General features: G+C 41.6%; 3 protein-coding genes across 5 annotated transcripts; 1 reads left to right on the forward strand and 2 right to left on the reverse strand.

Moving 5' to 3' along the window:
• Positions 1–2,478: 2,478 nt before the first annotated feature.
• On the reverse strand, positions 2,479–9,126 carry LOC128721390 (pyruvate kinase-like). Of its 3 annotated transcripts, none has more exons than XM_053815142.1 (4): positions 8,987–9,126; positions 3,370–4,750; positions 3,147–3,303; positions 2,479–3,056 (listed from the first exon to the last, which is right to left on the reverse strand). In XM_053815142.1, exons 2-4 carry the CDS (start codon positions 4,739–4,741, stop codon positions 3,044–3,046), a joined length of 1,542 nt encoding a protein of 513 aa, XP_053671117.1. In that variant the 5' UTR covers positions 4,742–4,750; positions 8,987–9,126; the 3' UTR covers positions 2,479–3,043. The 3 variants fall into 3 exon arrangements, with proteins under 3 accessions (XP_053671117.1, XP_053671116.1, XP_053671115.1); XM_053815141.1 differs by lacking the exon at positions 8,987–9,126 and adding an exon at positions 8,065–8,233; XM_053815140.1 differs by lacking the exon at positions 8,987–9,126 and adding an exon at positions 6,230–6,366.
• Positions 9,127–11,629: 2,503 nt separating this feature from the next.
• Positions 11,630–12,503, forward strand: LOC128722204 (guanosine-3',5'-bis(diphosphate) 3'-pyrophosphohydrolase MESH1). Its single transcript, XM_053816059.1, has 3 exons — positions 11,630–11,673; positions 11,778–12,020; positions 12,082–12,503. The coding sequence occupies exons 2-3, from the start codon at positions 11,888–11,890 to the stop codon at positions 12,501–12,503; spliced, it is 555 nt and encodes a 184-aa protein (XP_053672034.1). The 5' UTR covers positions 11,630–11,673; positions 11,778–11,887.
• A 101-nt stretch (positions 12,504–12,604) lies between these two features.
• On the reverse strand, positions 12,605–14,145 carry LOC128722203 (probable phosphoserine aminotransferase). The gene is made up of 4 exons (XM_053816057.1): positions 13,851–14,145; positions 13,382–13,754; positions 13,135–13,304; positions 12,605–12,980 (listed from the first exon to the last, which is right to left on the reverse strand). Exons 1-4 carry the CDS (start codon positions 14,024–14,026, stop codon positions 12,605–12,607), a joined length of 1,095 nt encoding a protein of 364 aa, XP_053672032.1. The 5' UTR covers positions 14,027–14,145.

Raw genomic sequence — 14,145 nt, forward strand, 5'->3', positions numbered from 1 at the left:
CAAACTACCCTACACCGGGTGGAAGTCGCAGATAGACACGACTAGTTTGGTGATTAAACCGGTAACTGTACTTGAATAGGCGACATTTTCGAGCGTTTATGCAGTCGTGGTGTAGTGTAGAAATAATGGCGAACAAAATGTCACAAAGTAGATGATTTCGGAAACGTAAATTAAGGGCTGATTGTTTCCGGTGACTCACATACCAGTCCCGAAACGGAAACTCGAAATAAAAAAACTTGTCCAACGAATCGAATCATGCAAGACGTCAATAAACTGTTGATATATGAGGTAACTCCTGGTGAGTAATACACGAATCCAGCATGCACATGCACTGGACTAATGCGCGTAAATGTTAAGAATGTTCTATCGGAAATCAGTATTGCATCAAACATGTTTGAAAGCTCATCAGGTTAAGTCGTTAAAACAACAACAAAAAACTGTGTAAAAATGCACGTGTGTCGTTGTGTACTTAGGGAGATACGAGAGAATAAAAAAAGCGTAGTTATAAGTAGATGCATGTACTGAAGCAAGTACTAAAGAAATAAATTATTACACTCATGAAACGAAACTCTGGTAGGTAGGCACACACACACAAAACACAAACACACATAGGTACTCTTTGAAGTGAACGTTAGACACAAGGAATACAGCCAGACAATTAGCAAATAAAATAAAAAGGCATGGAAAAGATTTTTGTAGCGTAAATTTGTGAGACCCTAGATCAATTAAAACGTTAGTCGGTATGTCTCGCAAATCATGCAATGAAGGTCTCGTTGCTCAGTTTGCTCGGAAGATCAGGAAGCCAGTGCTAGGAAAAGTCCTGTAGACTATTTCCTTCGTGTCGTGAATCGCGTGACGAACGAAATAAAAAAGAAAATTCGCGAAGATCGAACGATCAATTTCGTGTAGAAAAGTAAAACAAAAACCATGCAAAATAATATAACTGATCAAAGTAGCCCGGGCAGCTCGACATGACCTGTCTAATGTGGGACGTCGTAGTGTAAAGATATTTGAAACGATGTTTTTGTTGTTCAATTACGGAAATTTTCGATGAAAAAAAAACACACACACACATACGAAGCATAAAATGTATTGCAGCAAAAAAAAAACAAAAAGTAATGGCTAGACACTCTTGAGACAGCAATAGGATGGAACAAAATGCTAGATTGCAATCAGAACTAAAAAGCGTAAGCTAAGGTAGCCACCCACGTGAGTGCAGGCTGAAATTTACCTAAAACTCATTCTCTCATACTCACTGTCAACACGACGGCCAAAATCATCTGTTACATGCTAATAGATAAGCAAAGCAAAGCTAGAGCAGGGTAGGAAGTTTTTAGAAACCATACAAGCCACACCCACACTCAAACAAACTACACACACAATCACACACTATGCGCTGCATCTACTCTCATTCCAAAACGATAGATACTTAGTCTAGAAACAAGTAAAAACTCCCCGTGGCAAGCTTCATGGTAAAATCATGTCATTTTAAATGAAATGAAGATATTCAGAAACGAGCAGGTGCGACCGACAATGGTCGACAATTAATAAAAGAAAGAAACCCATTTTAATGAAGCGTTATATGCTGCAACATGAAAATGAGAAATGACTTCTAACAAGCAGGTTTTCTATCATTTGAGCACTCGTTGCTATTTATATTTGTTTAAAGTTTCCAAACTAACTTTTTGTTACTGAAGTTCCTATATTTTTGCTAATGTTTAAACGACCCTTTAGTTGCCTTTTTTACTTTGTTTGTAGTTTGCACATACGATATGAAGGATACGATTTTGATTTGAATAGATTTACAAATGCATAGAAATTGCACTTTCAACGAATCAAATCCTTTTGCGTTGTACAAACAACAGATATAAAGGCAAACGACACTAAAAAAAACCTAAATAATACATTTTTTGTTCTTTTTTGTGTTCGTTAAAAGATGTAAAATCGTTATTTTTTTTAGGACTGTACTCTTTCTACAGGATAACAACGACATAAAAATGAAACAAATGAACTGTGCCAACCCGTTGCATGATTTAGAGCTCCAACAGCCTGTAATAGACCACCTCTTGTTGGAGACACCACATAGACAGTCAATCTTGAAACTCATCAGTTATTGAATTGGGTTTAAAATTTATACAAACAGTTCTAATGCCGGAAGCTAATGGAATTGATTTCTCATTTGACAGAGATATCATACCGATCCGTAGGTTGCATCTTCGATTTTGTTCTATTCATCATGCGATCATAGCATGTACCATGAACATGAAGTAATAATGTTGCAAAGTAACGATATGAGTCCTTGCTCTTGCAATCGAGCGCACTGCTCACTGCACAATAGATGAGAAGATTTTGTTTAAAAGGAGGTATTGCTGATAATGCCTTTTCGTTTCGCGACATCGTAGCAGTTATGTGTGAATAAATTTTCCCTGTTGGAGTTTCGGATCGCTACAACTCTAGCAATATCTTAATTTTTTATTATTTTAGTGTTGTAACGTTTATTCGCCATTTTCACTTTATTAACCAGTTAACTAGTAATCAACAGCATTGCTGTACGATAATTGTTAATATGCGCTTTTGTTAGTGCATCACACGGTGTTTCTGGATGTCCCTTGCTAGTACCAACCCTACCAGTTCCATAGCAACTCTCGAAATAATTTTTCCTTTATCCTATTTCAACTCACTTAGCGAAAAGATTTCATAAACCATCGCCAATGAGTTGAGAGTGCTTATACACGCTAGCGCTGATACATCGATAAAACTAGCTCACGGAGGCCTAGCATGCGTGTATAGAATGTGAGAAATAATTTAGCCTTGATGCGATAGGTTACAATAAATTAACGGAGCGCATACGCGGAACTGCTAGAGAGGTGGGATGATCTTGATTAGCTCAAGACGTCTGTTTGATCGTTGCTTTGCACCTATCAGTATCCAGAAGAGACACTGTTATAGTGGTCCGTTGATGACTCAAGGAGGGTCTTCTCCGAAGATTTTATCACACCCCCATGTGGCGCCGCTGGTGTTACGCTTAGATTATTGTTTTTATTTACTCAACATTGCTAAAATTGGATGCCGAGATTAGGTCAACATCAATGAGCTATTTTCAGCGCTACATTTGGCGTTCGTTGATCTAGCGATCATATACATACATCACGCGGATGGTGTTGGTGAATCCAGAGCCTTGCTTCCAGCCAGTAACAACAACGATGGGATTTCCTGGTTTCAAGAACCCGCGTTCCTTGCCAAATTCAATACCATACTGAACGCGGACATCGACATCCTTCAGCCAGTCTTCCATTGGTGGTTCTACGAAGGGATAGAAAAGAGATATGAATTCTACGGCTCACGGTCATGAGTATTCGCAACACTTACGTTCGTAGATAACAGGCAAAATTCCCCTGTAAAGATGGCACTGCCTGGCCGTTTGTGCAAAGCGTGTCACGGCAATGATCGGGCAGCGCGGTCTGTACTTGGAAATCAAGTGAGCAGAGCGTCCCGAGGTGGTGATCACGATAATAGCCGCTGCACGGCTCTTAATCGCGGCCTCAGAACCCGCGATTGCGATAGAGGCAGCAGTATCAAGGGGTGTCGGCGTCGTGTCGACCAGATCCTTAAAGAGATTGCGATGCCACAAAGCGGCTTCCGCTTCCTTGCAAGTTTTGGCCATCGTAAGGACGCACTCTAATGGATACTCGCCCTTGGCCGTCTCACCCGACAGCATCACACAATCGGCACCGTCGATGATGGCGTTGGCAACGTCTGAGATTTCAGCACGTGTCGGACGTGGCTTCTTGATCATCGATTCCAGCATCTGCGTGGCGCAGATGACTGGCTTTCCGGCTCTGTTGCATCGCGCAATCATCGACTTCTGTGCCAAAAATACCTTCTCGGCGGGGATTTCGATACCGAGATCACCACGAGCAACCATGATGCCATCCGTGGCTTCGATGATCTTATCCAAGTTCTGCATGCCCTGTTGATTTTCAATCTTCGAGATTATCTTGATATGCTTGCCCTTCTCACCGAGGATGGCACGGATTTCTTTGAGAGCAGCAGCATTTCGGATGAAAGAGGCGAAAATTACATCGACCCCTTGCTCAACGCCGAACACCAGATCTGACTTGTCCTTTTCTGACACGGCTGGCAGATCAACCGGTACTCCCGGCAAATTTACGCCCTTACGCGAGCCCAACATGCCACCGTTCTCTACCATGCACGTCAGTGTATCGCCCGAGATGCTCTCCACAACCAGCGAAATCAAACCATCGTCGACGAACACATGGTCGCCCGGTTTAACCACTTTCACGATGTTCACGTAATCGACGTAGATCTTCTCCTTGCTGCCCTTCTCCAGGTGTTCCTTATCCGTAGTGAGCTGAATTTTATCTCCCTTTTTCAGCTCAACCTCGCCGGTACCGCTTCCTTCGATTAGTCCGGTACGGATTTCCGGTCCCTTGGTATCAAGAGCAATGGCTAGCGGGAATGGTTTTCCCAGCTTCTTGGAGTAGTTTTCGACCGCTTCGCGAATGTTTTTGATCGTGTTAGCGTGGTATTCGTGGGAGCCATGAGAAAAGTTCAGCCGAGCAATGTTCATTCCCGTGGCCATCATTTTCTCCAGCATTTCGGGCGACACCGAAGCGGGTCCAATCGTGCAGATAATTCCCGACAGACGCACAAACGGCGTCTTCGAGTCAATATCAAGCGAGCAGATGTGCTCTAAATGCGAAACAGCTTCAGGATTCATCTTTTGCCCCTAAAAATTAAAAACAAAGCGTATTAGACATATTTTCTATTGATCAGTTTGTTCTTTGAGCAAATTACACCATGATTAGACAACGCCAATTTACAAAATAATCTGTGAATTAATAGTTTTCAACAGTGCTAGTTAAAAATCAAAATAGAACGCTTGTACGCCACCTAGCAGCCAATTTTTCGCCATTTTTAACGTAAAGCTTGAACAGTTGCAAAACGCATTTAATACGCTTTAACTGCGAGCATTGTTTACGGTTGATAAGGAAACCATTTTTCACTGCTGACGGCAGGGTGTGCTTTTGCGTTAGCTCTCGTACAGAATCAATAGTTTATGTAATCGGCGCATGACACAATGCACCGTTCGTGCAAATGCATCTTCAAACGTGACTGCACCACGACATTTGTTTTTTTTTTTACAACCCTAGCGCCCCCCGGACGCAGGATGAACGAAGCTACCCCCGTATGGTTGGCATATTTTTGCCATGTTTGTACCAATCGGTGTAGAAACAAGATGACGCTAACAAGATATACGTTTATCATTTGCTGTGTGATGTGCTAATCTTAGCAAAACACGCCATCATACACACACGCGGCTCATCTTCACAAAAACAACTGACTTCCGTAAAGAAAAGGGAATCATGTTAAAAGATGCACACACACACGCACACATACACACACACCTACTGAACAAAAATGGGAAATCAGCCAACATTTGCCCGTGCATAACAACTACACAAAACACATTCCGCACAACAACACAATGGACGAAGGGTGCGCGGAAGTGCAGTGCCTGAGCGATTAATATAAAGGAAAAATCATTTTTCACTTGTCCTTGGTCAAGGGCATACCGGTCGCATCAGCAGCCGGTAGTAGCGCAACGAATGTTTTCCTTTCGCTACGCGTTTGGCCGTGTAGGTGTGAAACAACGTCACTTGGCAGAAGGTTAGTGTTTTATGCCAAAAATTCTTCATCTTGCAGTGCCGGATGACTCCAAAAGCCAACTGCGATCGATGCAAGGAACAAGACAAGGAGTCGCATTGCAAGGCTTCCTTCGATTTTCGCACACCAAATGCGGATCAGTGTGATAAAAATAGCGTCAACCAGCCTCCGACACACTTTTCCGCTTGGCAAACGACTCAATCTCGTCGGTGACGGGGTGGTGCCTTTTCGTGTAGCTGCCTCAAATCAATACATCCTTGACCATCTCCCCTGCCAGAGATGGCCCTTCTTCATCGTAGTAGTAGCGCGCGGCCTTTGCTTGCTGCCAGTTATTCAATCCCGGTTGAGTTTTCCGCTGAAGCACGCGTCTACAATCCTCGTTCGAACAGCTGGGAAGCATTTGTTAGACACCCTAGTACACAAACACACAGGATGGATGCACGTCCGACCGGGATACAATCGCTGTTGTGGCCATCGCTCATGCTCAAATGATGCTTGCGGTGAATCCACGGAAATGGTTCCTCGAGTAATGTCCGCTTACCTTGGGGTCGAAATCGTAGTCGGATACCCAGACCATCATCCCTGAACGGTTAAAGGTACTTATCAGTGAGGGGATATGAGAAAAAATCCCAGCTCGGGGGGCGAGTCCAATTACACTTCTTGCGACCGGAAACGAGAACGACTGCTGATGAAGCTCCCTAGAAGGCGTCTTTCCAGATCCACACAGACCGTAAGAATGCGCCACAGAGCGGACTACTGAAAATGCTTCACACCTATACCCGAAACACCGTTTCACGACCGGTTGCTTAGCAGCAGCACTAGCAATCGATAATGAAAGCGCGACCGCGGGAAAAGTCGGAACTCGGGCAAGATTTGCGCGATTCAACCGACGGCAGTGAAATGAATGTACGCGATGACTCTGTGGCTCGTATTGCAGGGTTGTTGGAAAAATGCCATCCTTCGACGACAACGACGACGACGACGACGATAGCGAAGCGAGAATTGGCGCGTGAACACTACCGATGAATAGCCTCCATCGGAGCCGACGATGGCAGTGGTCGATGTATGAACGGATGGCTGCATCTAACCTGCACGAAGGCTCTAGCTCTGGTACTTGGGCCCGTAGCTTCAAACTGTTTGAAGTTATCCAAAGAAGCAATCTTTTAAGCGAAACGCTCATAGTTATTTCAGTTGCAGTCTTAGATTAATTCAACAAAGCCAAAGGAGCGTGAACTTTTTCCTTTCCGTGTTATGTAAAACGAATAAGTTGTCGTGCGTTCTTTGGTAATAGGGAAAATATAAGCTCCGATTCAGAGAGCAAAACTGCAGTTGCTTTGGCAGAGAAAATACATTTCTACACACTTTTCACCGTACCAAACCGTCCGTGATGGTCTGTTGGTATGCTACAACTGCCCACCAAATGTTCTGCGTTTTCGGAACGTATGCTACGAACGTTTGAACGTCAGCATACATTTTCAAAAATAGAAGCATGCTGGTTTTGATTGTAAAGTTGTCATACAATTTCAACGACAAAGGTACGTAAGCTCCGTCCAATAAGAAACAATCTAACCAAGTAATCCTTGAGAATGGCAAGGCAAAACTGTGTTTATAAAATAAAACCAATTTGTAGCAACGAACTCGACTTTTACAAATAGGACAGACCATGGACGCTCGAAATAATGTAGAGAATAATGCACAGAATGAACGTGAAAATTTCATTCTTCAATTCATTCGTATGGTAGAAAGCCATGGAAAACCGCATACTGCGACTGCGCGCTGAGTGCATATGTATATACCTCACCTTGTTATGTTCTGTCCCTGTTAACCCAAATTCAAGGTCATTACAGCATAAAACCAATATAAAACAAAACAATGCGATACGCATACTAAAAACCCAACCAACCCAGAGGTCAACAATCTTGAGTTGTCCTTACGCTATTTTAAAATACATGGCATATTCATAACTAACTGGATTTTTCATTCACATTCAGGAACTAAATAAATGACCTGTTATTGTGAAAATTTTAAGTATTTCGTATCAATGACACACACATATTTTTTAAAGTTTAAGGGTTTAGAGCAGAGTGGCCGATCAACAAATTAGTCTAACTAGGCCCCACTGAAGTTTAATGAAACTAGCACCTCTTAAATTTTTGGCCTAAACTAATTGCTAGCACCGTAGCGTCTCGATCATCTGATTTTGACTTATGCGCATGTATTAGTGCAAATACCAAAAACTACATTTTTTATCGTATCCACTGTGTGCCGCAAGCGAAGGTACATAATTTTTACGTTAGCAAAATCTAATCCAAATAGTTAGCAAACAAATGTTATGTTTTACAACGAATTTCGTCGCTAATGTTGCTCTCGCCGTACCTCCATGCTTGAGCCGTGTAAAGCACTTAGATCACAGACACGCAACAACACAAAAAATCTCTATAAATCTAGCCGATTTTCGCGAGACTTCCGAAAATAAACCGAACTCTTCCACAGAACACCGATACTGACGGCAGCGCACGGAAAGATCACGCAACGGTCGAATGCTCCGAACGAAAACGCAGCCGGTGTAAGTACAGACACGTGAGGAACGTTTCGATGTTGGAACGTTCCGCTTTACAGTGTTGAAATAACCAGCTGTGCGTCAATAGAATAGGAAACTCGCAAGATGATGTGTGCGTGTGTGGAGCCGGTCAGCCTGTAAGCTTGCTGAATCCCCCTACGATTGCAATCTATCACGTTAATTTACAGTGATATAATTCAACCAAGCATTTTAACAGGTAACAGTACTTGTTGGCTCGCGATACAAATCGAAAAAATTATTACAACTTGTTCGATTTGCGCTTAAAGCTAAATGAAAATTTCCGCCGCAATTCTCTAACCAAAATAAACGCCGGCAAATTACTCATTCGTCAAGAACGCCGGGTACGGTGTGCGTCACCTATACTGATGCAATGTAAAAAAAAAAACATGGCGCAAGTAAAAGGGGGGCACGTCTGTGTTCGTGTTATTTTCTGGATGCGTGAACAGAGGTCGAACAAAGGTGAAACGAGCGAACGGAATTTTAAACCCACCAGCCGTGCAGAATTTCACAGGAAAACACTATTTGTGCCTTAAGTTTTTGCACTAATGTGTACGGCACTTATTGTAGTGCCGCATAACAACCCCAGGTACCTAAATTTGCGCCAACCACACCACTGTACAGCGCTTTACGCCTAGCGCGTGTATGATCCGTTGTACAACGATAGCGTAATTTTCTAAACGGTTTTATTGCCTGAAACATGGACGAAAGTTTACTTACTTTGATCGGCTTGGCTAGCGAATTTGGGAGGTAGTTTTATGAAATGCTACAGCGAGTACTACGAACAACAGACGCTTGGCGCGGGAATGTCAATGCCTGCTACAATCGGTAGGTAACGTTCCCAACTTGCTACGCGAACTCCAGCCTGCTGAATGACGAGAGCGACGCCGCGACTCGTTGAGAGTTATCATCGCAAAACGCATCTCGACCGGGTCAGCATCGTCATGCTAGCCACGAGTCGCAAAGGCTGGCTGATACGCCGCCTAAGGTACACGGAGAGAGCAAGGACTGTGAAAGAGAGCGGAGCGGCAACTGTTTGTTTCATAACGTAAACGGAAATTGCATCGTCCTCCATGACCTTCCCGTGGCCGCAAAGGGATGGAGCGATTTCGTCATTTAAAGGGCAACTTGTTTAGAATGCAACATGTGTCTGTCTGTAAGTCCATATTGTTATCGCGTGTTTTAAAGAGACGGAACTTTCGCTGGTTATGTTTGTACATCTTAAGTAACCTATTACAAATTAATAACAAATAATTTAACGACAAATTTAAGTAAAACAACTTTGGCAAACACTTTTTCTTTACTCAGATTTTAACACGGTACGATATAGGGGTCCAGCTTCTTGGACCCACCTGAAGTGATTCTTCTTAACCTTAGTTGATTGTACGACCGGTAACAATAAACCATCTGTCTCCTTTGGCAAACACATCCTTGTTTTAGCTGGTTAGATCAAGTTACGTGTCAAACACGTGTCACAATCATTCTCTGGAAGGACATAGCTGCTTCCAAGCTGCGGGTTGAGACGTACATAGGGTTCTCTGTCTATGAGTAGAATATTTCCGCTTTTGTAAAGAATATTCGTATTTTTGTGATCCTCTTTTTTGACCTCAGAAACATGATTTTTCATACTCTTCTTCGTGTATCGTTGAAATGCAAGAACGTCCCTTCTAAACGTTAAATCATGTGAGCACGAAGCCGGCATCGACCGGTATTACACTACTCATTTAGCTTGAAACCCTTTATCCACACTTGCAGATATAGTAAGTTGGTTTTAAATTAACGATGCTCGTAAACAATGCAGCGTTGCATGCATTTTATTAGCACATATCAAATCTTAGTTCGAATATAAATGTTAAGGATGATAGACACAGTTTAGCAATAATGTAAAAAAATCACATATTTATGGTTTGTATGGTACCAAGAACAACGCGTGCAATTGTTTACAATAGTATTATATTCTAGCTAGTTAATTTTATCACGAGATAAAAACGCCAATTCCAATATAAGCGACCTTTCATCATATCTTTTACATTAACGCTTTATTGGGTCTTTTTAAGTAAATGAGGTTAAAATGTTGCTGTACACAATTTATATTGCCAAATTACTGGGATGCAATTTTACAGCTTCAATTTTTTTACATCAACATATTGAATATTATTTTTGTTCAGAAAAAGAGGTTGAAAAACAAAACACATGATAGAAATATTTTATCAAGCTTTAACCTATTCTAAAAAAATGTATCTACATTTATCTCTTTTTATCAAATATAATAGAAGATAGAATAGATCTCTTTCTATCAGATAGAAGATATACTTGAGGAACTCAAAAAATCAACAAACATTGACTCATCTAAGTCTTGAACTTTTTTTAAGATTTGTCTAGAGGGATAAAAACTCGTCTTTTTCTAAAGTATATTGTCGAAGTTTTAAAGTGACCTCTCCAAAATAATCAGCATGAATTATTAAAATCAATTATTAGATGAGCATCAATTATTACTATTATGTTTAGAATCTTATTACTGATTTCTTAAATCCATTTCAAGCAAAACCTATTTGTTTGCACATAGTGGTTCTGAAGAAGACAAGCTTTTCTGGACCGTTTTGGGTGTCTACTAGCTTTCTTTTGCATCAGTACAGGCCTGTAATTACATGTTAACTTATTTTATCAAAGTATCATTTATAAATTGAGAGGAAACATACTAAAACATGCGATTAAACTATAATATAGTAACATATCTTTATATATTGTTAATATAAAATAGAAATATTGGTTGTCTTAATTATACCTTCATCTTAGTTTTTACATTTTTGAGGTATACGAAAAAACACAAATGATAATTTCAGTTCTTGTATATTACTCTATTTTTCCGAAAGCGAGCAAATTTTTTTCGAAAGATAATTATTGATGCATTATTTATCCGACAATAGAAAATATTTCAAACATTAGCCTTACCTATGTGTCATAAATCAACGAAAACACTACTTAATCACAAGAGTAAACTATTTATGTATATCTTGGATGTTAAAGCCAAGATAGGAAAATACATCAAATATTTAGCTTTAATGTGTGATAAATAAATGAAAACATTTGTTGATGACAAGTTTGAAGGATTAAATTGATCGTAAAAAAAACATCAGTAGGCGGTTAATTCGGATTTTTTTTTGTTATCACATTTATAGATTTTCGGTACACTACTTTTCAATCCCCAGATGCTTGTGAGAATTTCTCGTCATCTCTGTCGAAAGTCTCGCTTCGTTTGCGATAACGTCAATGGCTGCGAAATTGACATCATCTTACAACCCTTTAAAACACCAACAAAACATACAACAGTCAAACTTGACATCCATTGTGTCAATGTGAATTCGTAAGAGTGTATGTTTTTATTATTTTGAATTGCATCCCTAAAGGTATGATAATGTAAAACTGAATATAGTTTCAAGCCTTTTTATAAATATTTTTCTTAACTACAAAAACAATCTGAAATAATATTTTTTGCGTTTCCTCTGAACAGCGGCGATCTGTAGCAGTTACTCTGTTCCTCCTGGAAAGGAATAGAAAGCTCAACAACTTCATTTACCTAATCAATTAAAGTACAGATTTTATTTAGCGAATCTCAATAACATGGCATATGCTTCCACTGCCAGTGAAGATATTTTGAAAATATATACCAAATGTGTGAATTTTGCCACCATTAAACATCGTAATCAACGCCGTAAAGATGCCGACGAGACGCCATATATCAATCATCCTATCGGTATGGAATCGCAAATTGGTGGTTATAAAAGGAGCTAGCGATACGTTACGTTGAATTTTAGGTGTTGCATTTATTCTTACCGAAGCCGGTGTGACTGATTTTGAAGTTCTTCAGGCCGCCATCCTGCATGACACGGTCGAAGATACTGATACTACGTTCGAGGAAATTGAACAGCATTTCGGACCAACTGTAAAATCGCTTGTGCAGGAGTTAACTGATGATAAATCTTTGCCTAAACAAGAGCGGAAACGATTGCAGATTGAACATGCACTAACTATGAGCCATCAGGCAAAGTTAGTGAAGCTCGCAGACAAAATCTATAACCTTCGTGATCTGCAACGATGTAAACCTGTGGGTTGGACTGATGATCGCTGTCGCGAATATTTCTGCTGGGCAAAGAAAGTTTGCGATAATCTTAAAGGAACATACGAGCCACTAGAATCGATTGTGAATGATATATTTAGACAGGAGCATGTCGATTGATGAATAGATCACATTCATGAATCAATTAAGATCATGCAAGGGGTAGAAACGAATCTAACTTGTTAATAAATTGCTCAGGCAGTTTGCTTGTTACAGCGTGATTAGGCTTTGTGGTGTTTCTTTAAAAACTCCAACATGTATTGCTGTAGTTTCGACGCTTCCTCGGCCGTTACCGCATTATACAGCGATGCGCGAATTCCACCAACCGACCGATGCCCTTTCAGTTGCTGCATGCCAAGGGCTTCGGCTCCTTTCAGGAACTGCTTCTCTAGCTCCTCGTTTCCGTTCGATCCACCAACACGGAATGGTACATTCATCCGGCTGCGGACCTGTGGATCGATCGGACAGTAATAGAATCCATCGGATTGGGCAATCACATCGTATACGAGCTTTGACTTGGTTAGGGATTGTCGGTACATCTCATCTACACCGCCGTGTCGCTTGATCCACGCGAATACGCGTCCCATCACATAGATGCTGTTGAGACGCAGGGGATAATGGTACAATAAATGATAAGTAAGAATGTTGCACAGCGTGCCTGGCACAGATAGCAATAACAAATTGCTGCACGGAGAGATTGCGTCGAGTACGTTCAACGACGTAACTGTAATCTGTTAAGTAAAACACTTACATGAATGTAGGAGGTGTGTTGCTAATTGAGTTCGCTTTCGCAATGACGTTAAAATCGAAGATGGTTGGCGTGATAGGCATTGCGTGTCCAATCAGATCCTCTCGCACTATCACTAGAGTAATACCGGATGGGCCAATGTTTTTCTGAGCGCAGGCAAATATAACACCAAACTGAAATGCACAGAAATCACATGAAACCGAACTGATCTTAGCATTCAGGAAAAGCTCGATCGTTAGCTCATACGAACCTTTTTCACATCGACGCGTCGAGATAACATATTTGAGGACATATCCACAACTAATGGCACACCGTTAGTTTCGGGAACGGTATCAAACTCAATTCCACCGATAGTTTCATTATCACAGTAGTATACGTAAGAAGCTTGGGGATCGAGATTCCATTGCTTCGAATCCGGAATGCCGGTGTATTTATCCTGTTTAGGCACTACCCAGTTCACTGCGCCGTATCGTGCCGCTTCTTTCGCTGCCATCGAAGACCAGCTTCCCGTGACGAGGTAGTCCGCTTTACCGGTTTTGCCCATCAGATTCATGGCAACGGCCGCGAACAAGCCCGTGCCTCCGCCTTGCATCAAGAGAATCTTGTAGTTGTCGGGCACATCGCTGAGAAAAATAAAGGCTCGATCATGAAAGGGCTCTATGAGAACAAACTGCTGGCAGGACAGGATTGGTTTATGCACGGTTTGCCGCTATACTCACAGAAGCTCTTTGACCAGGGCCAACGTTTCATCGTGCAGTCCGACGTAAAAGTTTCCTCGATGGGACATTTCCATCACACTCATCCCGCTCGTTCCATACTCCACCAGCTCTTTCTGCACTTCCAACAGCACTTCACGAGGCAACTTGGCCGGACCTGCCCCAAAGTTGATTACCATAATTGCGCTGTTTCCCTATTGGTGCCTGCCCGTTCCCGATCGAGTCTCCGTGTGGCCTTCACTAATCAGCTAGGAAAACGTGCGTTGCCAGCTCTGCTCGTAATCGACTGCCTCGACTG

The sequence above is a fragment of the Anopheles nili genome, chromosome 2 (genome assembly GCF_943737925.1).
Source record: "Anopheles nili chromosome 2, idAnoNiliSN_F5_01, whole genome shotgun sequence".
NCBI classification, from domain to species: domain Eukaryota; kingdom Metazoa; phylum Arthropoda; class Insecta; order Diptera; family Culicidae; genus Anopheles; species Anopheles nili.

Bases quoted from the DNA above. Each gene is read 5' to 3' on its own strand.
- LOC128722204 (XM_053816059.1), top strand. From the start codon at position 11,888: ATGGCATATGCTTCCACTGCCAGTGAAGATATTTTGAAAATATATACC. The intron at 12,021-12,081 runs GTATGGAATCGC...GTTGAATTTTAG, and splicing joins ATATATCAATCATCCTATCG to GTGTTGCATTTATTCTTACC.
- LOC128721390 (XM_053815140.1), bottom strand. From the start codon at position 6,268: ATGATGGTCTGGGTATCCGACTACGATTTCGACCCCAAG. The intron at 4,751-6,229 runs GTAAGCGGACAT...TTTAATTTTTAG, and splicing joins ACTACGATTTCGACCCCAAG to GGGCAAAAGATGAATCCTGA. The intron at 3,304-3,369 runs GTAAGTGTTGCG...ATCCCTTCGTAG, and splicing joins TTTGCCTGTTATCTACGAAC to AACCACCAATGGAAGACTGG.
- LOC128722203 (XM_053816057.1), bottom strand. From the start codon at position 14,026: ATGGTAATCAACTTTGGGGCAGGTCCGGCCAAGTTGCCTCGTGAAGTG. The intron at 13,305-13,381 runs GTTCGTATGAGC...TGTGCATTTCAG, and splicing joins GACGCGTCGATGTGAAAAAG to TTTGGTGTTATATTTGCCTG. The intron at 12,981-13,134 runs GTAAGTGTTTTA...GCGTCTCAACAG, and splicing joins AACACACCTCCTACATTCAT to CATCTATGTGATGGGACGCG.